The 25,364-nt window shown below is 39.5% G+C and overlaps 1 protein-coding gene across 3 annotated transcripts in view; it reads right to left on the bottom strand.

Annotated features, from left to right (window-relative positions):
* The window catches only part of RNF128 (ring finger protein 128), a 100,569-nt gene that overhangs the window by 45,071 nt on the left and 30,134 nt on the right, over nt 1–25,364 (bottom strand). The window contains exon 1 of one of the 3 annotated variants that reach the window (XM_061409349.1): nt 19,226–19,948. The exons of 1 other annotated variant lie outside the window; for it this stretch is intronic. In XM_061409349.1, the coding sequence (XP_061265333.1) occupies nt 19,226–19,718 (493 nt within the window). In that variant the 5' untranslated portion in view covers nt 19,719–19,948. Of the gene's footprint in view, nt 1–19,225; nt 19,949–25,364 lie in introns of those variants that run through there. One more of the 3 variants, XM_061409346.1, reaches the window with a different exon arrangement.

The raw sequence follows: 25,364 nt of genomic DNA, 5'->3' as shown, positions 1-25,364 counted from the left end.
AAAAGTCTAAGTCTTAGAAACTGTCAAGCTCATGTGGTAGGTAAAAGTTTTCCAAAATCCTAATTTTTGCTTGAACACTTAAATTTTATCATTAGCAGCAAATGCTGTCATTTCTTTTCTTTGAAAGGGCTTCCCTGGTGGCTCAGCGGTAAAGAATCTCCTGCAATGCAGGAGCTGCAAGAGCCACAGGTTTGATCCCTGGGTCAGGAAGATCCCCTGGAGGAGGGGGTGGCTAACCACTCCAGTACTCTTGCCTGAAGAATCCCATGGGCAGAGGAGCCTGGCAGGCTACAGTCCATAAGGTCACAAAGAGTTGGACTTGACTGAAGCGACTTAGCATACAAAGGACAGGTTCACTTAGTTCACTTTTGACAAAAGGTCTTCCAAATACCCCAGGCTGCATAACTATTGTTTGTCGGTAGTTATTTCAAATTAAAAAGCAGTTGCTTGGAGATAACAGCTAGTTTGGCTCACAACTCAGTCATGAGAGTGCTTTGCAACTACTTCCCATTGTCACCACACAGAACAGGCAAAAAAAAAAGCTGTGTAGATTTAAAAAAAAAAAATTATTCTTACTGTTACATCAAGAAGAGTCCTAAGTGAAACCGGCATTTCCTTTTTACTGCAAATGCATAGAATGTATACAATATAGTTTGCTGCTTCTGTCTTGATTGGTGCTAAGGTGCCAGCAGCTTTTACCCACCACTGCTTTTAAACCATCTGTGTAAATGTCAACACAGTGAATTCTGCAAATAATGTCTACACAGTATTGTGAAAATAGTTTTGACCTCATGGGTCCCTGAAAGAATCTCAGGGAACAGTGCTCCGAGATCATTTTTTGAAAACTACGGGACTAGATCAATGATTCTCAAACTTTAACATGCATGAGAATTACCGGACTTGTTAAAACATTGAAATCCCTGGGCCCCATTCCCTAATTCAGTATGTCTGGGGTGAGGCTTGGGAAACTGCAGTTTAACAAGTTCTGTGGGTTCACTGACTGCATGTAGTCTGTAACCCATACTTTTAGAAATATTGGCTGAAATTTGGTTATAACTTGACTGATGTTATGGCCAAGGAGTTTCAAGACAGTGGTCCAGACACTCTAGCCAGAACAAGACCAATCCTTGACTCTGCATAGAAAGACTTTGCCAATAGACTTATTTTATCAGTAAGTACTTCACAGAGAGAAGTTAGAAAATCAGCCACATAAGAAACAGGCCCATTTCTTTTCTAACACAGCTCCATTGTCACCATTGTGTCTCACCTAAATCACTGTGCTGTGTTAAGTCACTCCAGTTGTGTCCAACTCTTTGCAACCCCATGGACTATAGCCCACCAGGGTCCTCTGTCCATGGGATTGTCCAGGCAAGAACACTGGAGTGGCTTGCCATTCCCTCCTCCAGGCAATCTTCCTGACCCAGGAATCAAACTTGCATTTCTTACATCTCCTGCATCGGCTGGTGGGTTCTTTACCACTTCAGTTCAGTTCAGTTCAGTTCAGTCGCTCAGTCATGTCCGACTCTTTGTGACCCCATGAACCGCAGCACGCCACGCCTCCCTGTCCATCACCAACTCCCGGAGTCCACCCAAACTCATGTCCATTGTGTCGGTGATGCCATCCAACCATCTCATCCTCTGTCATCCCCTTCTCCTCCTGCCCTCAATCTTTCCCAGTATCAGGGTCTTTTCAAATGGGTCAGTTCTCCGCATCAGGTGGCCAAAGTATTGGAGTTTCAGCTTCAACATCAGTCCCTCCAATGAACACCCAGGGCTAATCTCCTTTAGGATGGACTGGCTGGATCTCCTTGCACTAGTGCCACCTAAATCACTGTAACAACCTGCTAGCTAGTTTCCAAGCTACCAGTCTCAGTCCTTCAATTCAGTCCCCTCATGGCTACCAGATAAATTTTTCTAAATGGGAAAAATGTTCATGTGATTCCTTTGCCAAAGGCTCTTAAAGAGTTCTTTGCCAAAGATCCCTAACCGGACTCCATAAAGCTCTGTAGCTTCATTCACCTACAAAATAAAGTTCAGCCTCCTTTTATAAGATCCTGACTCATCTACATAGATAGTCAGGTTTTACACTGTCCAGTGCAGACTTCCTTGAGTTTATCTGGTTTACCTGAGATTCACTAATCTATGGACTCTTTCACATTAGGGACTGGGTTTTTCATCACTGAAACTACAATGTCTAACAGAGTGCTTGGCACATAACACATGTCAAATGTTTGATGAATGCAATTTAGGAATGCTATATTTAGTGACAATTTGAATCTTGATTGAATCTGAAAACAAATTCATCATTAAAGATAATTGTGTGAACAGTCTAAGATGCATCACCTCCCTACATTCAACAATGGCGTATCTTCAAGACATGTCTGCCTACAGCAAGGACATATCTATAATAAGTAAGAAATTAAATACTAATCCTACTCTGCCGATCTTGGGTTTAGTGTGATGGTTACTGCTTCAGTGCTGATTCCACTGAAATCAACATATAGCCAGAGCAGTACTAATGGTCACAATAATCCCTCTCCATCCTGGGATTTGAGTTCACTACAGATTCACACCTGCATTCAGGAGCTGGACAGATATCATTTTAATGCCAAGTTCAAGTTAGAACCCAGTCAGCCATCCTGGTTCACTAGGAGATTGGTTGTTTGGGCACTTATGAGGAAGTTCAGAGGACTTAAAAGGTCTTGAAGCATTGGAACAGGTTGAGTATTTATACCACCTTAAATTTGTGCTGATACTGAGGAAAAGAAAATAATAAGATATGCTATTGCCAGGCTAGGCACAAATTCTAGTATGCATGTTATTTGGTTAAAAGGGTATTCTGTGATTGCATTAAATGTTTATGCTAAAGTTTTCTATTGCTACAGTTCTTGCTTGGGGGAGGTAAGATTTTGAGAAGCCAATTCAACATTTGTTGTTGCTATTTATTACTGTTTTCCAGAGGAATGCTAGTCAGTAAACTCCATAGCATCAGTGTATTCAATCCTTTGGGATAATAAACTGCACAATATCCAGAACTATTCAGAATCTGATAAGAATATTTAATGGCTCAAGGTAAAGGAATTACTGACTTACAATATATACATCACAGGTTAATAATAACCCGATCTTTATTGAGCAGTTAAAAAAAAAGTTAAACAGGAGATTTAGGGTTTCAAGGAAAGAAAACTTATACAAACAAATGTTAGAAAATTATAGTGCTCTTTTCTCCTTGTAGTCATTGATTCTGTTTTCTTGTAATGTGAGACCCTGAGAAGGAGAATTCCACTGAAAAAATTACTACTGTATTGGGTGGGGGATGGGATGAGCACAAAAGGAGGCCATAGCCTAGGCATAAAATAAAATTAAGATATGGCCCCCATCACTTGCCACTTAACCCTCAAATTTCCAGATCATGTGAAACTAGTATAAGAATGTATGAAAGGAAAATGTACTCGGAACCTTAAATATGGCCAGACTCTAGAGAGTGACATTTTTGTGTTGGTCTAAAAGCCCTAGTGACTGCAGCCATGAAATTAAAAGATGCTTGCTCCTTGGAAGAAAAGATACAACAAACCTAGACAGCGTATTAAAAAGCAGAGACATTACTTTGCCTATAAAGGTCTGTATAGTCAAAGCTATGGTTTTTCCAGTAGTCATGTACGGATGTGAGAGTTGGATCATAAAGAAGACTAAGCACTGAAGAATTGATGCTTTCGAACTGTGGTGTTGGAGAAGACTCTTGAGAGTCCCTTGGATTGCAAGGAGATCCAATCAGTCCATCCTAAAGGAAATCGGTCCTGAATATTCATTGGAAGGACTGATGTTGAAGCTGAAGCTCCAATACTTTGGCCACCTGAGGCAAAGATCCAACTTACTGGAAAAGTCTCTGAAACTGAGAAAGATAGAATGCAGGAGGAGAAGGAGACGACAGAGGAAAAGATGGTTGGATGGCATCACCAACTCAATGGACATGAGTTTGAGCAAGCTCTGGGAGACGGTGAAGGACAGCAAAGTCTGGCGTGCTGCAGTCCATGAGGTCGCAAAGAGTCAGACATGACTGAGTGACTCAACAACAAAAAGCCCTACCTTTATTGATATTTGAGTGCCAAACAAAAATATCACTATTAGCCAAAAAATAGGCAACACAGGCTGAAAATGTAACCTAGATGGTAAGGACCAGGTCATTGTTTATCTTCACCTACTTCCTGTTACTATTCTCCTACTACAATATCCAGTCACAAGGTTGGTCATAAAGGGGTGTTCAAACTTTTGCTGCAATTGGAACCTCTTTTTGTGTGTCTTCTCTTCACGTATAGTTTATAACAGGGGAATTAGATTGGAAATTGCATTAATCATTAAAATCTGAAAGAGCATTATGTTGAGAGATAAGGTATTCATTTTGATCCTGCCATAAGAATCTACACAGGCAAAAGTTACAGATGTTAAATTAGTATTCTATTAGGTATCTGAATCAGAGAAAAAGAGAATTTGGTATGCCTCTACAGAAATTGTGGTACCATTTAGTATAAAAAATTCATAAATAAGAACACTCTGCTAACTGAGAATACTAAATTTCCTCCTGTATTAATTATTGCAAAGGCTAAGTTAGGCCCATACACTAATTTATAAAAACAAACACAAACCCATCTCATTTGTTTTTATCCTTTCACAATAAGTTGTTTCTGCAAGTCAGTAAGAAGAATAAACCTGTGGAACTATAAAGTTACATTAACTTGATATAAAAGGTACCATATTAGTACCAAGAAACATAAATGTTTGTCATTGCAGCTGAAAACATTCTTTCTTATCATAGTGAGATAACTAGTGTAGTCACTCCTTGACACTGATAGGACTTTGGTACAGTTAAAGTATGAGGTCAGTCTAAGAGACACACAGAAAGACGGGGAGGGGGAGGGGGAGAGAAGGAAAGAGAGGAAAGAAGTTATCAAGTGCTTGGTAATCAGTGTTTTCCAAATTATATTTCAGATGTTTAGTATTCTGAGATAAAAAGCATTCTATAGATAAATAAGTTTAGAAAATAATGCATTAGACAAAGTTAAACTGTTTTAGACTCATCTAGACTTCTCAGAGGTTCTGAGAAGTCCCGCAGAGATATATATTGCCAGTCTCCAAGATAGGGCTATACATGAGGGTAAGGAGGTGGTTAAGCTATTTTTTAATGAACAAGGCTATGTACTAAGTGTATTATATATTGGCTAATTTATCCCTCATAATAACCCTATGAAACAGGTACAACTATCATCCCCCATTCAACAGATGAGTCTTATAGAGCAGTGATCTCCAACCTTTTTGAGACCAGGCACCAGTTTCATGGAAAACAATTTATCCATGGACTGGGGTTGGTGGGAGGATGGTTTCAGGATGATTCAAGTTCATTACATTTATTGTGCACTTTATTAATAGAAATTATTAATTTACTATTAATAATTATTATTAATTTATTATTATTACATCAGCTCCACCTCAGATCATCAGGCATTAGATCCCAGAGGTTGGGGACTCCTGTTATAGAGAATAATTTGGTTAAGGTCACAGAGCTATTACATGATAGATCTGGGATTTAAGTCAAAATCTACTTCATTCCTTAGTTCCTGATCTTTGGACCACTTTGACCTCAAAAGGTTCAAAGACATTTCTATTGTTAGAACTTAACATCTTGATTTTAAGGTCCTGCTGCTGCTTACAATGGAAATACACAGGGGAGAAGGACAAGAGTTGTTTCAGTTTCTTGATTATGTGATTTCTACCTGTATTTCTCAAAAACTGCCAGAAAAATAGCAATTTGGATGCCACATTTTTTCCTACTTCTACATATAAAGCAATTACTTATTTCAAAATGAGGTAGTGAACAGCTGTAATAATCAAAGTTGAAATATTATGTTTAGTTAAAAAAAGAAAAAACTGTCAACAAAAGGTTCAAGAGAACTAACAGTCACAAAACACCCACCTCAGGCCAAACACTTTATTTACAATATCACAGGAAATGGGCATTATTACCCCTCCTTTATATAAATCAAGATAAATGAAGTCCAGGTCAACAATTTGCCCAAGACTACATGTATATTAATTAGTAGGGCTGGAATTAAAAAAGAGCAGTCTGACTCAAGGACATCTGTTTTTCCATTACAATATGCTATCTCCCAATTTCAAACAGAACACATTCACCTCTAGTACAATAGGTTGAAATAAAAAAGAGTAATCATGTATCTTTCCTTGCTAACAAAGGGTAATCTGTTAGCCTTTAATTACATTAGTCAAAGTAAGTCAATTTCCTTATCTTGATTGCCAGTTCAACCAAAAGACATTAGCCAGACAGAAGCAGCAAAGTAGGTGGAGGGTTGAGGTCTAGGAAAAGGGAGGTGACTGATGCTTTTGCACTGGCCAGTTTCCATTTCTTTCACACATCCTGCTCTCTTGCCAAGATGAAATGATGGTGGTGGGAAGCAAAACTTGAAGCAGTCCTATAACTCAAAGCACTTTGGAATTCTGTTACATATAGGTTGCTTGTGTATATCTACTAATGAAAACCTTACTCAATATAATCACACTTTTCTAGCCTTCATCTGAATGACTGCCGAAATCCTCTAAAATGAGAAAAGATGTAATGACTTGGAAATCTGTTAATGGCTAAGCCACAAATCAAAATTACATTCTTGAAACTTTTGGGAACATTACAAATGCTATTAAAATAAGCCAACCTCCGAGATGATCATAGTTAGGAAAAGAAAATGGAGATTCCTTAAGGTAAAACACATGTAAAAGGTGAGGTAGTGCTTTGGTCAATATCACAAAAAAACTGATTAAGTAGAGAAATCTCTCTAAACTAGCATGATTGGGGAGAACCTAATAAACTATATTTAATGGAGCTATCATTATGAACAAAAACCACAAGAGAAACACTGATGAGTTGCGTTTCAAAAATTCATCTGCAAATGAGTTGTTTGGAACTAGAGACAATACATTTTCCCATAGTAATGTTGGTAAACACAGTTCGAGCTCCCAAATTAACCCCCAGATTATTTCCATGAGAAATGCTTTGAGGACTAAAAACTTCAAAGCAAATATAAATTATTACTTAACCCAAATTTATAATAAGACTTCTCTGTAAAAAAAAATCTCAGAAATACTTAAGCAAGCAAGCAAAAAAACCAAAACATTTAAAATATCTTAAATGCTGGGACATAAGAAAAATGCATATTTAATCAGGAGGATTACATGGTTGATGGGAAGTTTTTGTAGAGACTGTGGGAGTTAGTTATGGACACATTTAAGGTTGTTAAGATATTGACAGCACTGGCTTCTTTATGCCGAATTTCACTTCAAAAGAAATGGCACCACATAGAAAGAAGCTCAATTTTTTTTTGTAAAAATAGGACTCAGAAAGACATAATAAAAGCGAATGCAAGAGAGAGAGACTATATCTAAGGCAGAATTGATTGAGCTATGAAAGGCAAAGGACGCATGTAGAAAAGTAGGACACAAAATGTATCCTAAGAGGAAAGGAAGTGGTATAACAGCTACTCGTGAATTTGACAGTTTCTTGTGCAAACCACCAACCTGTGCATAGCAAAGTATTATTTCAAAGGAAATGCCAATTTAAAAAACAAATACATGCATGCTCAGTTGTGTCCGACTCTTTGCAATCTCATGGACTGTAGCCCACATGCTCGTCTGTCCATAGGATTTTTCAGGCAAGAATGCTGCAGCAGGTTACCATTTCCTATTCCAAGGGATATTCCTAACTCAGGGATCGAACCAGCATTTCTTGCATCTCCTGCATTGGCAGGCAGATTCTTTACCACTGCGCCACCTGGGAAGCCCCCAAAAAACAAGTACAGAAGGTTCCCAACTTACGATGATGTGACTTATAATATGAGTGGTACGATCCTCTCTCGAGGATTGATTACATGAGATAATCAATACTTTATTATCAAATAGGCTTTGTGTTAGATGATTTTGCACAACTGTAGGCTAATATAATGTTCTGAGCATATTAAAGAACATGCTATCATGTTAGGTAGGTTAGGTGTATTAAATGCATTTTTGACTTATGATATTTTCCATTTATGATGGGTTTATCAGGATGTAACTCCATCATAAATTGAGGAAGATCCGTAATTCAATTTTAATGATGTGTTAAATACAATTTTGATTGAGCTTGTATGTTCTGCACATCATTAATAAACTGTAAAATAAGAATACCATGATTCTCCTTTGTCCTTATTCTCATAAAGTTTCTTCCTCTTTTCTAGAATGACAAAAGCTATCATCATCAGTGCCTCCTGTACAACGTTACAAACTTCCGTCCATCCACAGTTCTTCAGGACCTCTGTCTATTAGATCTAATCCCTTGAATCTATTTTTCACTTTCACTGTATAATCGTAAGGGATTAGATTTAGGTCATACCTGAATGGCCTAGTGGTTTTCCCTATTTCTTCAATTTAAGTCTGAATTTTGCCATAAGGAGTTCATGATTTGAGCCACCAGATAACTATGATAGTGTGATCACTCACCTAGAGCCAGACATCCTGGAGTGCAAAGTGGAGTGGGCCTTAGGAAGCATCATTACAAACAAAGCTAGTGGAAGTGATGGAATTCCAGCTGAGCTATTTCAAATTCTAAATGATGATGCTGTGAAAGTGCTGCACTCAATATGCCAGCAAATTTGGAAAACTCAGCAGCGGCCACAGGACTGGAAAAGGTCAGTTTTCATTCCAATGCCAAAGAAAGGTAATGCCAAAGAATGTTCAAACTACCACACAATTGCACTCATTTCACATGCTAGCAAGGTCATGGTCAAAATTCTCCAAGATAGGCTTCAACAGTATGTGAACCGAGAACTCCCAGAAGTACAAGCTGGATGTAGAAAAGGCAGAGGAACCAGAGATCATATTGCCAACATTCATTGGATCATAGAAAAAGCAAGAGAGTTCCAGAAAAACATCTACTTCTGCTTCATTGACTAAAGCCTTTGACTGTGTGGATCACAACAAACCGTGGAAAATTCTGGAAGAGATGGGAATACCAGACCACCTTACCTGCCTCCTGAGAAATCTGTATGCAGGTGAAGAAGCAACAGTTAGAACCAGACATGGAACAATGGACTGATTCAAAATTGGAAAAGGAGTACATCAAGGTTTTATACTGTCACCCTACTTATTTAACTTATATGCAGAGTACATCATGCGAAATGCTGGGCTGGATGAAGCACAAGCTGGAATTAAGACTACAGGGAGAAATATCAATAACCTCAGATGTGCAGATGACACCACCCTTATGGCAGAAAGTGAAGAAGAATTAAAGAGTCTCTTGATGAAGGTGAAAGAGGAAGAGTGAAAAAGCTGGCTTAAAATGCAGCTTTCAAAAAACTAAGTTCATGGCATCTGGTCCCATCACTTCATGGCAAATACATGGGAAAACAATGGAAACAGTGACAGACTTTATTTTATTGGGCTCCAAAATCACTGTGAATGGTGACTGCAGCCATGAAATTAAAAGACACTTGCTCTCTGAAAGAAAAGCTATGACAAACCTAGCAGCATATTAAAAAGCAGAGACATCCCTTTGCTGACAAAGGTCCATATAGTCAAAGCTATGGTCTTTCCAGTAGTCATGTACGGATGTGAGAGTTGGACCATAAAGAAGGCTGAGCACCAAAGATTGATGCTTTTGAACTGTGGTGTTGCAGAAGACTCTTGAGAGTCCCTTGGACTGCAAGGAAATCAAACCAGTCCATCCTAAAGTAAATCAACCCTGAATATTCATTGGAAAGACTGATGCTGAGACTGAAGCTCCAATACTTTGGCCACCTGATGTGAAGAGCTGACTTATTGGAAAAGACCCTGATGCTAGGTCCCATCACTTCATGGCAAATACATGGGGAAACAATGGAAACAGTGACAGACTTTATTTTATTGGGCAGATTGAAGATTGGGAAGATTGAAGGCAGAAGGAGAAGGGAATAACAGGATGAAATGGTTGGATGGCATCACTGACTCAATGGATGTGAATTTGAGCAAACTCCAGGAGATAGTCAAGGACAAGGCCTGGGGTGCTGCAGCCCATGGGGTCACAAATAGTTGGACACGACTGAGTAACTGAACAACAAATTGTCATCAGATGAACTCAGTGTGTCATGGGTGAAAACTGCCAATATATTGGATTCTTCATATTAAGCTATTAAATTTAGCATTAATTTTAAAAGTATTGAATAGAAAAGATATTGAAGAGGGCTTGGGAGGGCAAGCAGGCCTCTTATGGAAAAGAAACAGACAAAAAACAAGAAAGGTAAGGTATGTATAAAAGGGGGAAAGGAAAAATACCAATCGTAATACAAAGGCTAAAGAGAAGAGAAACATTCTATATTATAATTGAAAAAGTCAGTCTTTAAAGTTCTTTAGTGTTCAAGGCTTATTTTACATATGAAAAAACCAGTTAGTATTAACAAGAAAGGACCACGCTAACAATTTTGTGAGCTAGATAGATTTAAAAAACCAAAGTAATTCTCCTTTAAATTCTAATAATAGTCTATAAATCATTTCTACCATTAGGTATGCTTTGTTCCTGCTATTGGTATAGTCACATAATTAATGCTTTCTTTTGGATTTATGAACACTATAGGAATATTTTGGATTTTTAAATAACATTATTTTTCTGATTATAAGTATAAAACATTCATCTTAGGAAATTCATAAAATAGAGACAAATTATAATGAAGAGAACAATAATCACCTGTAACTCCACCAATCGGATATAACCACGCTTAACATTTTGGTGTATTTTCTTTTCAAAGGCTAAGACTTTTGTTTTTTTTGGCTAAGACTTTTTAGTTGCAGGCAGCATTTAACTAAACTTATTCAACATTTTATCTGAAATGATAAAGACTGATATCCTGAGAGAAACACACACACACCAAGTGAGTTCAAGCACCATCTTCTTTCAAAAAAGGTCAAAATAAATAGGGTTAACTCAAAATCACTGATTTGTATCTAACTTGAGCATTCAAGCATTAAAACCAAGTAAATCATGTCTAGGATCTGAACCTAACAGCCCCTATAAAGTCAGGCATGAATCACCAAACTTTCTTTCTGGAAGCAATCAATATTGTAACAAGCCTAGGGGCAAATTCAGGCAATAATTATATGTCATGATATACAGAAAGAGGTACATACAGCTGAAAGAGGCAGAACAGGAAATGGAAAAATAACAAAGAGCCCTTGTGCTCTGCTTTGCCCACAGGGCTCCAAAGTGGGTGTCAACAGCAAAATGTGGCAATTCTGAACTGGCTTAATAACTTTGTCAAAAGTCCTTGGAAATAACTCCCTATAGTGTAGCTAAGGATCAACCACAGTTAACTAGCTCCAATGCAGTGTAGGATTTGTTTCTGTGGGTGAGTGGGCTCCTACCACATGCTGCAAGAAGTCATTTCCTCTGAAGACAAAGTTGACAATTGTGCTGCTTCAAAGGTTCTTCACTGTGGGGCGCAAGGTCGTCTTCTGGGGTTCCGGGACTATCCTGCTTCTTGATCCAGGTGCTGGTTACACAAGTGTGCTCACTTTGTGAAAATTCACTGAGCTATACACTAATTATTTCTGTATCTTTTTGGTATGTACATTATTCGTCAATAAAATTTACATATACAAAAAATTATTCACCCCTAAGCAGTATTTGTGGTACCCTATCAAGTAAACTTTGGGGAAAACCCAACAATAGTTTATAGTTCAGTGGCCATCATGAATAAGAAAAGCCATTTTAGTCAATGAGGTGCTGCTTAACCAAGCAACAAGGAAACTGGGTGTAAACTTCATTTGTGACCTAATTCCTATAATATAGGAATATTATAAGAATACTATAGGAGAAGAGGAACTAAGGCACAAATGGTGATCAAATCTTTCAAAAGGTCAAGGCCACAATAGGCAGTGAATATGGGTTAGACCAGATCATGTTTTTGACTAGTTAGCATATTTTATATAAAGCTCTCTGGGGTATATTTTTGTTTTAAATGTTCCAATTCACATCCCTCCCCATCACCATTTCTGTACTTCTTTTTGCTAGTTATTGGAAAAGAAGCTCAATTCCCACTCCCACCAAAGACTGCCATCTTCAGCTTATAAGAGAACCCTCTTTCTATTTTTAATTACACGGGAAAATGCTTACAACAAGAAGTAGGATACAAAACTGCATATCTGGTATATAATTATAATTCTTTACATAATACATATACAGAGCAAAGGGAGAAAATGACAACAAAAACACCCCAAAATGCTAAAATGGTTACATTTATGGCTTTTTCTGTTTTCCTTTAAATTGTCTGTATTTTCTTAATACTATATTAATATTCATGATAAAAGTAGGATACCAAACTATACCTATACATGGAAAAAGAGACAAGAAGGGATATTAACGATACCGTCTCTGCGTTGTAGAATTATGTGGAGCTCTTATTTTTAGTTTTCTGTATTTTCCAAGTTTTCTGCAAGAAGCATAGTTAAGTTTATAATCAGAAAATAATTTAGACAATATCTTTTGTACTCTCCTCTATTTCCTCCATTGAAGCCTAAGAATAGAGACTAAATGCATTCTAGATGAGACAACACACATCTTCCATGGACTAGGGGAAATAGTTCCTTATGTGCTTAGAAAAACAATTCATCAATCAAGCTATATTGACTTTTATATTATGGAATTTTTATATTATGGAATTCAACGTTCACCAACATGTTCAATGGAAGCACTTTAGTTGGAGACATAAATTGAATGGTATAAATCAAATTTTTTAAATATCAAAAAAATAGAAAAGGGAATGTTCAACAGAAATACTCATTGTCTTTATTTCTTTGTTATCTAGGTCATATTACTATTTAAAAACCATAAACTAGCACATGATGGTGACTACCATAGAATTTAGGGTGCTTGCAATCTTTAAGTATTTATATAATCTTATTTCTCCTTTTTTTGTATATTGAGGCAGGAAGCTCAGTACTTAGCGTACAGTAGACCCTTGATAAATGTTCAGTGAATTGAGTTTCAATCCCTTTTTTTAGATAGTTTTCTAGGGAACCTTATGATCCTCTGTCATTCTTGTGTATTTAAGGCCACTCAACAAGTATTTGCAAAGCACATACAGTAAAAAGGTTTCTAAATTGTTGTTGTTTAGCCACTAAGTCAAGTCCGACTCTTTTACTACCCCATGTACACTCGCCAGGCTCTTCTGTCCATAGGATCTTCCAGGCAAGAATACTGGAGTGGGTTGCCATTTCCTCCTCCAGGAGATCTTCCCAACCCAGGGATGGAATCCGCATCTCCTGCATTGGCAGGCAGATTGTTTACCACTGAGCCAACAGGAAAGTTAATAAAGGTTCCTATGGGGAATACGAAATTAATAAAACCTTAAAATGATTACAATACAGTAGGAAGAGAAAATACATGAACAAAAACTACCAGCAAAATGCAGAAAGTACTTATAAGGGATGGAATTCTACGGGAGATAAGAGATTATTTTGTTTTTGGTTGTGGGGGTTGTGGTGAGAAGAGGAAAAGAAGGAATTATGAAAACCTTCAACAATGAGGAGGCATCTGTGTTGGGTTTTGAAGAATGGGTAAGTTTCTGATCAACAGAGCTGGGAAGAAAGGGGTACACAGGCAAAAGCAGAAGTATGAGCAAAGGAATGATAATGGGAAAGGCTAGAGAATATGTTTCAGGATCAATATGAGACAAGAGGTACATAAAGCTTCAAAAATAGGTTGGGACTAGATTATTAAGAGTTTATATGCCATGCTGAGAAACATAATCTAAAAATGATAAATAATGGGCTCTTGAGCAATGGAATATGTGTGTCCAGAGCTATGTTCCAGTGACCATGTGGAAGAAGAACTGAAAGGAAAAAGTGACTGAAGGCAGGGAGACCAATTAGGAGGCTAAGCATTTGTTTCCATTAGAAGACATTTGGAACTGTAAGCAGTGTAATAACAATTGTGAGGGAGAAGGGAACATAGTGAGAAGAAGGAAAAGTTTAAATCAACTGGACGTGGCAGATACTTATTAGAGGGAGAGTGTTGGGGGCCTGGATGTGAATGCAAGGAAGAAAAGGTGTGAGATGAATGTGTTAATAAAATAACAGAAATGAAACAAAAGAGAAGCAAGAGACTGCTTGGGAAGGAGTTTCAAAGAAGGAGTGGTCAACAATATCAAATACACTTCCGCGGAGAGATCAAAAAGGATGAACGTGAGAATAGATTTTGGAATGGTATTTTACCTTGGTAAATCATCACCACCTAATCTCTTCTCAACTTCTTTTTGAGCCTAAAGAGGTTCTTTTTGATGTCAACTTACTAGGGGCTAAAAAATAAAAATTAAAAAACAAACAACAACAACAGCAAAACTCAAAACAGAATAAAAACTAAATGTCAAATGGTTGAGAAGGAACTGGGTGGTAATAAACCAGTGGAAAATCCTATTCCAAAGTCCTTGTGAATGGAAAAGAGATTGGTTACTCAAGGGACAAGCAGTTATTTGAGAAAAGAATGACAAACATATGCGGGCCAAAAGATTATTTTCTTGTAAGGCATTCAGTTTACTCAACTTATTCCTAGTTACAGTTAGATGTCAGATAATATGGACCTTGGAGTACTCGTGGCTATTCATTTTCAAATTATATACCACAAACATACAAATCAATTTTCATTTTCTTAAATACATTTAACTATCCCTAACCTAACTCCAAATGTATTTCTAAAATACTATCCTATCCTAAGAAAAATTATAGTTGCTTCCTAAATGTCAGGCTTTGTGTTAAACACTTTATCTGTATTATATCATTTAATCCATTAACTTTATCAGGCAAGTTTTTTATTATGTCCATTTTACATAGGAGAAAACTAAGACATAGAGAAGTAAAATACTGGCCTAAGATTTTAAAAATAGTAAGTGGCAGGGGGAGGGAGTTTGGGATTTACATATACACAGTACTTTATATAAAATAGATAATCAACAAGGACCTATTGTATAGCACAGGGAACTATACTCAATATTTTATAATAACCTACAAGGGAATTGGGCCTTCCCAATGGCTCAGCAGACAAATAATCCACCTGCAATGCAGGAGACGTGGATTTGATCACTGGGTCAGGAAGATCTCCTGGAGGAGGGCATGGCAATCCACTCCAGCATTCTTGCTGGAAAAATCCCATCAACAGAGGAGCCTGGAGGGCTATGGTCCATGGGGTCACAAAGAGTCAGACATGACTAAAGCAATTAAGCATGGCACATAAGGGAAAAGAATCTGAAAAAGAGTATGTGTGTGTGTGTGTGTGTATCTGAATCACTGTGCTATACACCTGAAATTAACACAACACTGTAAATCAACACACAAGTATATTTCAATTAAAGAAAAAAAACCTGGGGACTTCCTTGGCAGTCCAGCAGTTAAGACTCCTGACTCCCACTGGAGGGGGCACAGGTTCTATACCTGGTTGGGGAACTAAGATCCCACGTGCTGCATTGAGCAGGCAAAAACTAAAAAATAAATAAATAAAAAGTGGCAAAGGTCATCTTCTTAACATGCTCTAAGAAGTCTTTCAACAATGTATACAACAAGCAACTGTTTCATATAGCAAACTCTATTCCAAGGGAGACCACCAAATCATTCATTAACTTAAATGGCTTGGTTCACTCACTTTTTTACAACCCTCAGGAATAATGCTTCTCCTGCCATCCTTTTGAATATGTTTCAAGTTCTTGTAAGCACGTCATGGATTATGAAGGTGGAAGCTTTGCACAGGTCTTTCAATAAACTCATGCCTGCACATGTTGACTCAAGGAAAACTATACAAGGAAGTACTGACACCACTTCAACCCGTGGGCTGTGTTCAATTAGAAAGCATGCAAGGCTCAGGCTCATCTGCTTGGGAAAGCAGACTAGTTAGTTGTGCAATAACAAGAGCATGCGCAACGTGTCTCATCGTGACAACCCTGCATTTTAGACGGCTTTAGTGCTTACTCTAAGTTTTGGCCGCTTCTTATCTGATTTTCATATTTAAAAAAGACACGAATAGTGATTTAACTGTGAAACCAAAATTTTCTCTGAATTTTCTTCCCCGTTTCTGGATCATTTTTAATGAAAAATATCCAGAGATTGCAGGATCAGCTGTTAATAAAAATCTATCATGTACAATTTTTTATCTGAATGAATCAAGATTTTCTGGAAGATAGTATACAGAAATAAACTGCTAGGTTGCTGCAAGGCTATAGCTACCCTTTGGGAAAATTTGTTATCCATAAAAACAGTCTGATTTTTCTAATTGGTTGCGGTTAGATAGTGGAGTTTCTCTCCAATATACAAAAGTTTTAAAGCTATTGCTCTAAACCAGTTAGTTCTATTACTTGAAACAAATGGATATTCATGGTCACAGAACTGTGATAGATAGGAGTGTGGATGATCAGCACTAATTCCAGTGAAGGACAATTCAAGCACAGGCCCCTGTGAGAGGGGGTGGAGAAAGGTTTTGTAAAACGAAGTCCACAGCAATGACTTTTCCACATTCGGCGGCCCTTGTAGAATTCATGGCAATATATATTACGTTAATCAGCACTTAAACTTCGGTCTTACCTCTTTGCCACTAGGATCCAAGAGAAATCGTTTTTTGACCAGAGATTACAATGAACCCTGGGATTACTCTCAGGAATGAGCAAAGCAAACAACACAGCACTTTGCAAACAAAATATTTAACAACATACATGGATGAAATGCAAAGTGATTTCTCCCTGTGTTGAAAAATAGTTTCTCCAGGAGGGAGAAATGCGATTCCATTCCTCAAGTAACTAGCTAGCTCTTTCAGCTAGTTAACCTAAGTGTAACATTGCTACAGTCAGATAAGAATTCATTGCTACATCTCAGACAATAATTCATTTTTTAAAGTATCAAAATACTCTTCTGAGTTTTAATTAAGTGATCGCTATTTAGGGCTTTATTTCTATATAGTATTCTGAAACAAAAGAGCCATGCTGAGATTCCCAGTGTATTTAGGACTTTATTTCTATATAATATTCTGAAACAAAAGAGCCATGCTTAGATTCCCAGTGTAATTGTCTTTACCCTGACAGTTGTGTAAGCCTCTGTTTGCTCAATTTTTTTGCATCTTGTTAGCATTAGCCTATTATAATAACTAACTTTTAACTGAGTATTTATTATCTGCTAGGTAGTTTACATACATTATCCTTAATGATCACAGCAATGTAAATATCTCCATCTTACAGATGGGAAAACTGAGACTCAGTAAAGTTAAAACTGAGACTCTGACCAAGGACACAAAGCTATTATGTGGTAAATTCAGAATTTGATTCCCATTCTTGACTACAATGTCTGTGCTTTTCCTAGTACATCATTCTCTCTCTCCACAAAGTATAAGTAAGATGTATGCAGAGTGCCTGGAACATAGTAGGAACGCAAAAAAATGAATTTTATTGTGCCCTAAAACTATCAGATAAATATAAGCTTATATCCTTAAACAGAAGTAGGATGAAAGCAGTCTAAACCAGAACTCTCTAATTAAAGAGTACTTTTCAATTCCAAATCATCCGTGCAAACGAATCTCATTTGGAGGAGGCAAAGTCAAAACCTTGCATGTAAGTAGCCAATTGAAATGGAAGGACTTTAAAATTTATGAGTCCTTATTCTTCCTTTCTATCAGCCTTTAAAAAGTCTTTTCATTCTAATCAATGAAGTATCAACCAAAAGAGATGGAGTTGCTGCTATCTTTACTCTATAAAATCTAAGACTCAATAGCATTTTAGAGCTGGAAGGGAGTTTATTTGGTTCCTTTTTGTCTCTGCACAATCTACAACTTGGCCTCCCCCTCCTACCTCTGTGCTATTTATCATTTGACTGAGTAACCTGTACAAGGTCACAAAGCTGGTAGAGGCACAGAAGGGACTAAAATGAGCTCAAATCTCCTGAGTTTCCAGTTCAGTGCCCTTTCCATTAAACCACCCAGCCACTCTCTCTACAAGTGCTCTCTAGGCAGGGCCAGACACACTGTTTTAGGAAAAACACAAAACCTCCAGTAGCTAAACAAGCAGATTCATCTCTCCAGTGACTCCTAAAAGGATAATCACTTCATCCTCCTGGCAAACCTGTGGGAGTGGTTCATTCTTAGTTCTTTTCCATTTGATTGAGGGAACCCAGGCTAGACTTCAAATAAGTTGCTCAAGGTCACAGGACTAGCAAGCAATGGAGGGAGAATTTAACCAACATCTGACTTGAGGCCCAGCTCTCAACAACTATGATATACTGCTAGTATGTGTCTCTGCCTTTTTATCCCCCCACATTTTTTCTTTGTCTTTTGGGGCCTAGGATCACTATGTACACATGGTATGAATACCTAAACATAAATAGGGAGAAGGTTTCTGGAAGGATAACTGAAAAGGGAAAAAGAGTAACCCACTTCATCTGCACAAACGTAAGATCTACCTGGATTACATTTTCCAAAGTCTAGGTCCTTGCTAGCCTCGTGCATAAATCTCTCCCTTTTAAGTAACACTAATGGCACCTGTTTTGTCACTCAATAAGCTAAATCAGATTTTTTTTTTCCCAGAGGCCAAGGAAAGCAGTGATGCCAACAGTCACTTGGGACCTGAGACCCAGGGGCAGAGAAGGATCCGAGGGCTGAACATAGTTTCCAACAAAACTGGAATGAGGTTAACAGGGCACAGTAACACAATCTTGTACCTGATTCGAGGAAACACGCAGAGAAAACAGGGAGAGCGGAGGGAAAAAAATCTGCGGCGGGCCTGAGGCTGTGAATCAGGACAAGATTGAGGAAGGGATTTTCCAGATGGGCTTCTCGGTTAGGCTGCCTCCCAGTCATATCAAACCCAGTGCCCACCACCAATGCCCACCCCATGCAAGCACCCTCACAAACAGCAGGAAAAGACGACGCAAAGAACCCCAACAGCTCTCGAATTGCCAGCCTCTGCAATCCGTTGGTTTTTACCCTTTTCCACCAGAGGCAAATTCTGAAGGATTTTCCCGCCCAACCCCCCATGCAGGGTGAAGCTCGGGGAAGAGAGGACCCTGCCTCACTCGATGGGGACAGAAAGGACACTCCTTCGGAGCAAGGGGATAGGGGAGGAATATCTTCAGAGAAATATGGGAAAAACGGCCTCGGCAGGGGTTTGATGGGGCGCAATCGGATAGCTGCACTCACCCGGGTGAGACATGGGGATGACCTCATTGCGGGTCCCCGGGAAGTTAAAGATGACGGCTCCAGACGCCCCTCTCTCGTAAGCCAGATGGATCTTGTCTGCGAAGGTGCAACCCCCACCGCGCTGGATGAGGGCCAACCAAGACACTTGCACGCTGCTGCCCCAGTCCCCCGGGACCGTGGGCACCGTGAAATTCGTGTGCGGGTTACAGGCATTGAGCGCCCCCGGCCCGTCGGGCGGTACCAGGACCCCAGCCACGGGCTCGAGCGGCGAATCCTGGCCGTACACGCCCTCCTCGCTCAGCTCCCACACGGTGCGGTTCACTCCGGTGTGCGGAACCCGCCAGGACACGTTGAGGTACGCGGTCCACACGGCTTCGGCTCCCCTGGAGCCGGGGGTTTGCGGACTCAGAACCAGCAGGAAGCACCAGGCCAGCAATCGGGAAAAGCCACAACCACCGCGGCAGAAGACCCCGGCCCCTGGCAGCTGCCCCATGATATGCGCGCTCTGAGGTTCCCTAGGGCCCCTGGCACGCGCCTTCCCGACTCTCGGCGGGACCCCGGCCTGGGCCAGGTGCGCGCCAGGTAGTGAGAGGACGGGACGAGACTGGCGCGCGCGGCGGGCTGGGTCAGAGCCGGCGGGCACGTAGCGTCGCCGGAGATGTTGCCGCAGAGGAAGCCCTTTGTGGCTCCACTCCTCTCCGCGACTGCCGGGGCCGCGTTGGGCTCCGGGGTTTTAGCGCGAAGCTCCGCCCCGCCGACTGGGGGTAGAGGTGGCTGGGAGGGAGGAAAGGACACTGCGGGACCGCCTCTTAAAAGGGTAGCAGGAGGGGAAGGCTTTAGACTAGGATCGGAAGCTGTGTGGTCAGGTGTGTCGAGTAGTTGTATGAAAAATGGACAGGTGAGGAACTGTGGAATCAGCGCGAACAGAAACGCTCGCTGGTAGGATTCGAGTCCATTTTGAACTGCAAGAATGTATTTTTTTCCCTCGTAACGTTTGCCCACAAGGCTGTTCAGGCTTAAGGTGCCAGAATGCGAAAAGTACTTCTAAAAAGCCCAGATCTGAAGGGTCTGAGTTGCAGTCCAGAGAATTTGGGTAGGTGGGTGGTACCTAGACAGGCTATTTACTAATTCTCTAAGGGGGGAGGGGCAGGAAGAACCCATTATCTTTTTTTTATTTTTCCTTTCCTGCTCTAAACAAGCATCATACCTGTGTATTTTCTTTTACCCTTACCTCATCCTAAATCTACTGCATTAGATGCCCCTTCTAAAGCTAATCTTAGCTCTCAAAAAAAGAATGACTGTTTTCATACTCCTCGAAACTAAGCCTCTTCCATCTTCCGCAAACCAGATTTACCCAACCGGATATGTCTCCGCCAACTCATGACCTTAACTTAATCTTTCTCCATTGCCCACTAACAAAAATGAGCCTGATTCACCTTGACAATTCGCTCATGGCACTTTGGCGTTAAGAGTTCTCCTTATTTTAAGTATACAATTTTCATTTACCCTGTTAGTTGTTAATTTAGTATGTGCTCAATAAATAAGCATGGATTAAACTGAATTAATACTTCTGGTGTCTGACACATGAATAATCTTCAACCTTGGCAAAATTACTTCTCCGTGCCTCAGTTTCCTCATCATCTATAAAATGGGGTGATAATAGTACCTACCTCATAGACTTGTCCAGATGATCAAATGAGTTCATACATATAAAGCCCTTAGAACAGTGCTAGCAGAGTATAGGGCTTCCCTTGTAGCTCAGCTGGTAAAGAATCTGCGGATTCATTTTGATGTTTGGCAAAACTAATACAATATTGTAAAGTTTAAAAATAAAATTAAAAAAAGAAAAAAAAAAAAGAATCTGCCTGCAATGTGGGAGACCTGGGTTGGATCTCTGGGTTGGGAAGATCCCCTGGAGAAGGGAAAGGCTACCCACTCCAGTATTCTGGCCTGGAGAGTGCCATGTACTGTATAGTCCATGGGGTCGCAAAGAGTCAGATAGGACTGAGAGGCTTTCACTTCACTAGCAGAATATAAAAATTATATCTGTTAAATACTATTATTATTAAACAGTCAGGGACCCAATACTTTTTAAAGAATATCAAGGTTGTTACTTTGAGGTAATAATCAGAGAAAGTAATGTTCAGAATGTTTAGTTTTAACAATTTTTTCAGTTCAAATAAATATAATTTACTTTATCCAGCCCAACATTTGTTAGGTTCCTAATCAATCATTTCACACCTATGGCCCAACGTTTACTTAATCAATATTATTCGCAAAGATTAAGCATGGGACAATTCTGCACTTGATACCCTTATGGTTTGAGAGAAACCTAGAGGAAAATTAATACTGTAACTAAACAGCACCTAGAATCCAAATAAACGGGCAATTTTGTGAACCATGAACTGTAGGTGTTGAAAGAGACTTTAGAGGTCAAGGGAAGTATATGGGACCAATAGCATGGCACCCCCAACTACTGATTACGTTACTCTCTTAGATAAAAATTACCTAGAGTAAAATAAAAGGATAGCATCTGCCATGTAAAGAGACGGTGTGATTCCAGAAATTGTCTGAAATTGCTGGTAAAGAGCACTCAACATTCAATCAAAATTACTTGCGTGACAAACAACTATATGGTACTTTGAGGAAACAATGTGTTCAAAAGAAAAGAAATCTTTTATAAGGTGTTTACAATAATGAAGTTTGGAGAGACATTTATTAATATTCATTCTGTCTTTTCTTAAATATTTATTGCAATCTCCTATATGTCAATCATGGGCTAAGCTTTGGGATAAAAAAAATAAGACATTAACTCTGCTCTCAGAAAGCTCATAAATTATTTTTGATCAGACAAACAAGCAAACTGATCATTGTACTATGTATAGAGTGCTGGATGTAGATAGTGTAAGAGATATGCTAGAGTTAGGTGTAGGGCAGTAGTGGGTGTTAGAGAAGAGGAACTAACTCAGACTGGGAAGTTAAGAAAAAGCTTCCCAGAGGAGGTTACAATTGTGCTGATTTTGAAAGTGTCAGCCTTTCTAGACAGAGAACAATACAAGAAAAGGCATTGATGCATGAAACTGAAAATGTTGAGAAACAACAAGTACTACAGACTCTATAAACACCAAGTGTTTGGAACCCGGAGTACAAAAGATAAAGTTATAGAGGTTCAAAGGGGTCAGTTCTTGAGAGTCCTTTGGGTAAAGTTAAGGAGTTTGAACTTGATCCAAAAGCAAGGAGTAATATAATCAGGGTTTAAGCAGGGAGTAATAAAATCAGATCTGAATTTTAGTGATCATTATGGCTTCTCTGTGAATAAAAATTTGGAGGAGACAAGAGTCTCCTGCAGGGAATCCTCTGTCTGCAGGGAACCCAGTGCTCTCCAGGTGAGAAATGAAGGTGGCCCAGACTAAATAGGTAGTGGACATAAAGAGAAATGGACAGATTATAGTGTATTTTGGAGATAGAATCAATAAGACTTGTTTGGAGGATGAATGAGAGGGACTCATTCATGAATGAGAGTTAGGGACTGCTCTGAGGTTTTTGACTTGGAAGACTGAATGTCATTTAATTAGGAGGAGGGTTTTAAATATGTAGAGTTGGTAGGAAGAGAAATTATTTCAGTTTAGACATGTTGAATTCAAGGTACCCGTGATGTAACTAGGTAGAACTGTCCAGCTGGCAGTTGAATTTTCTGATTACTGAATGCCTACTAAGCACAAGACACTTGAGAGGTACAAGTATACAGGGACAAATGAAACAGTCCCTGCCCTCAAGGTGTTCATAGTTTAGTAAGAAAGTCAAAGTGTTAGTCAGTTGCATCCGACTCTTTGTGACCCCATGGACTATAACCTAACAGGATCCTCTGTCCATGGGATTCTCCAGGCAAGAATACTGGAGTGGGTTGCCATTTCCTTCTCCAGGGGATCTTCCCTACCCAGGGATTGAAGCCAGGTCTCCCACATTGCAGGTAGATTCTTTACCATGTGCGCCATGAAGAGAGGCAAGCAAATAACAGCATAGTGTAATACATGTTATCATTGAGAAGAGTATAGGATGCAACATGGGCATGGCTGTCTTTACGAACAAATAGAGTTAAGGAAAAAGTAAATATGGATATTCAGACATAGGCAATAGGTAATAAATAGCAGGGAACATTCGGGAACTCCTATTCAATAGTTAGGTATGTCTGGGGAGCAAAGGGGGAGCCAGGAGGAGCGGAGCAGGTCAAGTGGGTTGTGCCAGAGCATGAAGAGTTCAGCAATCTATGTTAAACAGTGTAGGCTCAATGCACATGTGTGCACACAGAGACATAAAGTAAATATGGCAAAATGATAACAATTGTTGAATCTAGATGGTGGGTATATAGATGCTTGCTATAGTATTTTTTCAACTTTTCTCTATATTTTAAACTTTTCGTAATGATGAGTTTAGATTGTAAATTTATATTGAAGTGGATCAAATGAATGATATTACCAGACCTAGGCTTACATATATCATCCAAATTGTATGAGGGTAAAACAGACTTGGTATTGAGGCCAACACCCTCACCCTAGACCATTCTAGCCCAGTGGTGGAGATGGAGGTATCAGACTATCATAGCTTGATGACATAAACTGTTAAAATCATCCTATGAACTCCCCTTGCTATGAGTCCACCCTCACCAAGCAACCTTCTTATTATCATTTAGCTCCTCATGTAAATATGCCTACAGGGCGATAATGCACTGATTAGAAAACACTAGTATCTGTTCCTCTTGGAAATTATGCTTATCATTAGAAATTAATCAGTTGGCATTGACTTGTATATGGGTCTCCTGTGAATTTGGTTAAGCATGAGTCAGTCCCCAGGAGGCCAGGCTCTGGTTATACTACTAATCAAATTGCAAAGCTTATGAAGCTAAGGACCAGACTGTGGATCCTGACTGCATTAGAGTGCTCCCATTTTGTGGAGCCTTGACTGGGTAACTCTCTGGCTTTCCCTAACCAAATCCCTCTGTCTCACTATGATTTCCCTTCAAACTGCAACAGAGCCTTTGCTACTAAGAGTGAGATCTGTTGATCGGGAGTATCAGTATCGTCAGTGAGCTCCTGAGAAGTGAAGACTCTAAGGTTCCACCCAGACCTGCTGAATCAGAATCTGCATTTAAACAAAATTCCCAGGTTATTTGTAGTCTACTCTGGGGTAGACTAGAGTATTCCTGACAGGTAGCCAGCACCCAGCCTCTGCTTGAACACACCCAGTGTCAGAGCTTACTACCTCCCGGAGCGCTACATCCTGAATAGTACTACGCTTTTCTTGTTGGAAAGTTCCTAGAGATGTACTGTGATTTTGCTTCAGTCTTTCCTCTTCCTCCCATCCAATTCTTCCTACCCTAGCTCCCCAGAGTTCCCATGCTGTTCCCCAGCTGTATTATCAGCACTCCACCAGGATCTTTGCTATGAGCAGTTTCCCTGTACCAGACTTCACCTTTTCCTGGTTCTCAAACTGAGTTTACCAGTTCTAGATGTATTCCTTCCGGGTTCCCAAGGCTAATAAGAGCTATTGTTCGTTGAGCATTTACTATGCTCTTTACATGCATTATCTCATTAAATTCTCACAACCCTCCATATTATCCTTATTTTCATTTTTTTTTTTTTTTTTGCTGCACCTTTGGCATGTGGGATCTTAGTTCCCCCACCAGGGATGGAACCCAACTCCTTGCCTTGGAAGGCAGAGTTTTAACCACTGGACCACCAGGGAAGTCTGCTATTATCCTTATTTTCAGAAAAAAAAAAAAAAAACTGTTTCAGAGAAGATTCAGTTCAGTTCAGTCGCTCAGTCGTGTCTGACATTTTGTGACCCCATGAACTATAGCACGCCAGGCCTCCCTGTCCATCACCAACTCCCGGAGTTCACTCAAACTCACGTCCATCGAGTCAGTGATGCCATCCAGCCATCTCATCCTCTGTCGTCCCCTTCTCCTCCTGCCCCCAATCCCTCCCACCATCAGAGTGTTTTCCAATGAGTCAACTCTTCGAATAAGGTGGCCAAAGTACTGCAGAGAGGATTAATGACTCCCTGGCTTAAAGCTCAACATTCAGAAAACGAAGATCATGGCATCTGGTCCCATCACTTCATGGGAAATAGATGGGGAAAC

This window comes from Bos javanicus, chromosome X, assembly GCF_032452875.1.
Source record: "Bos javanicus breed banteng chromosome X, ARS-OSU_banteng_1.0, whole genome shotgun sequence".
NCBI lineage: Eukaryota > Metazoa > Chordata > Mammalia > Artiodactyla > Bovidae > Bos > Bos javanicus.
This window is presented reverse-complemented; position numbering and strand designations above follow the sequence as displayed.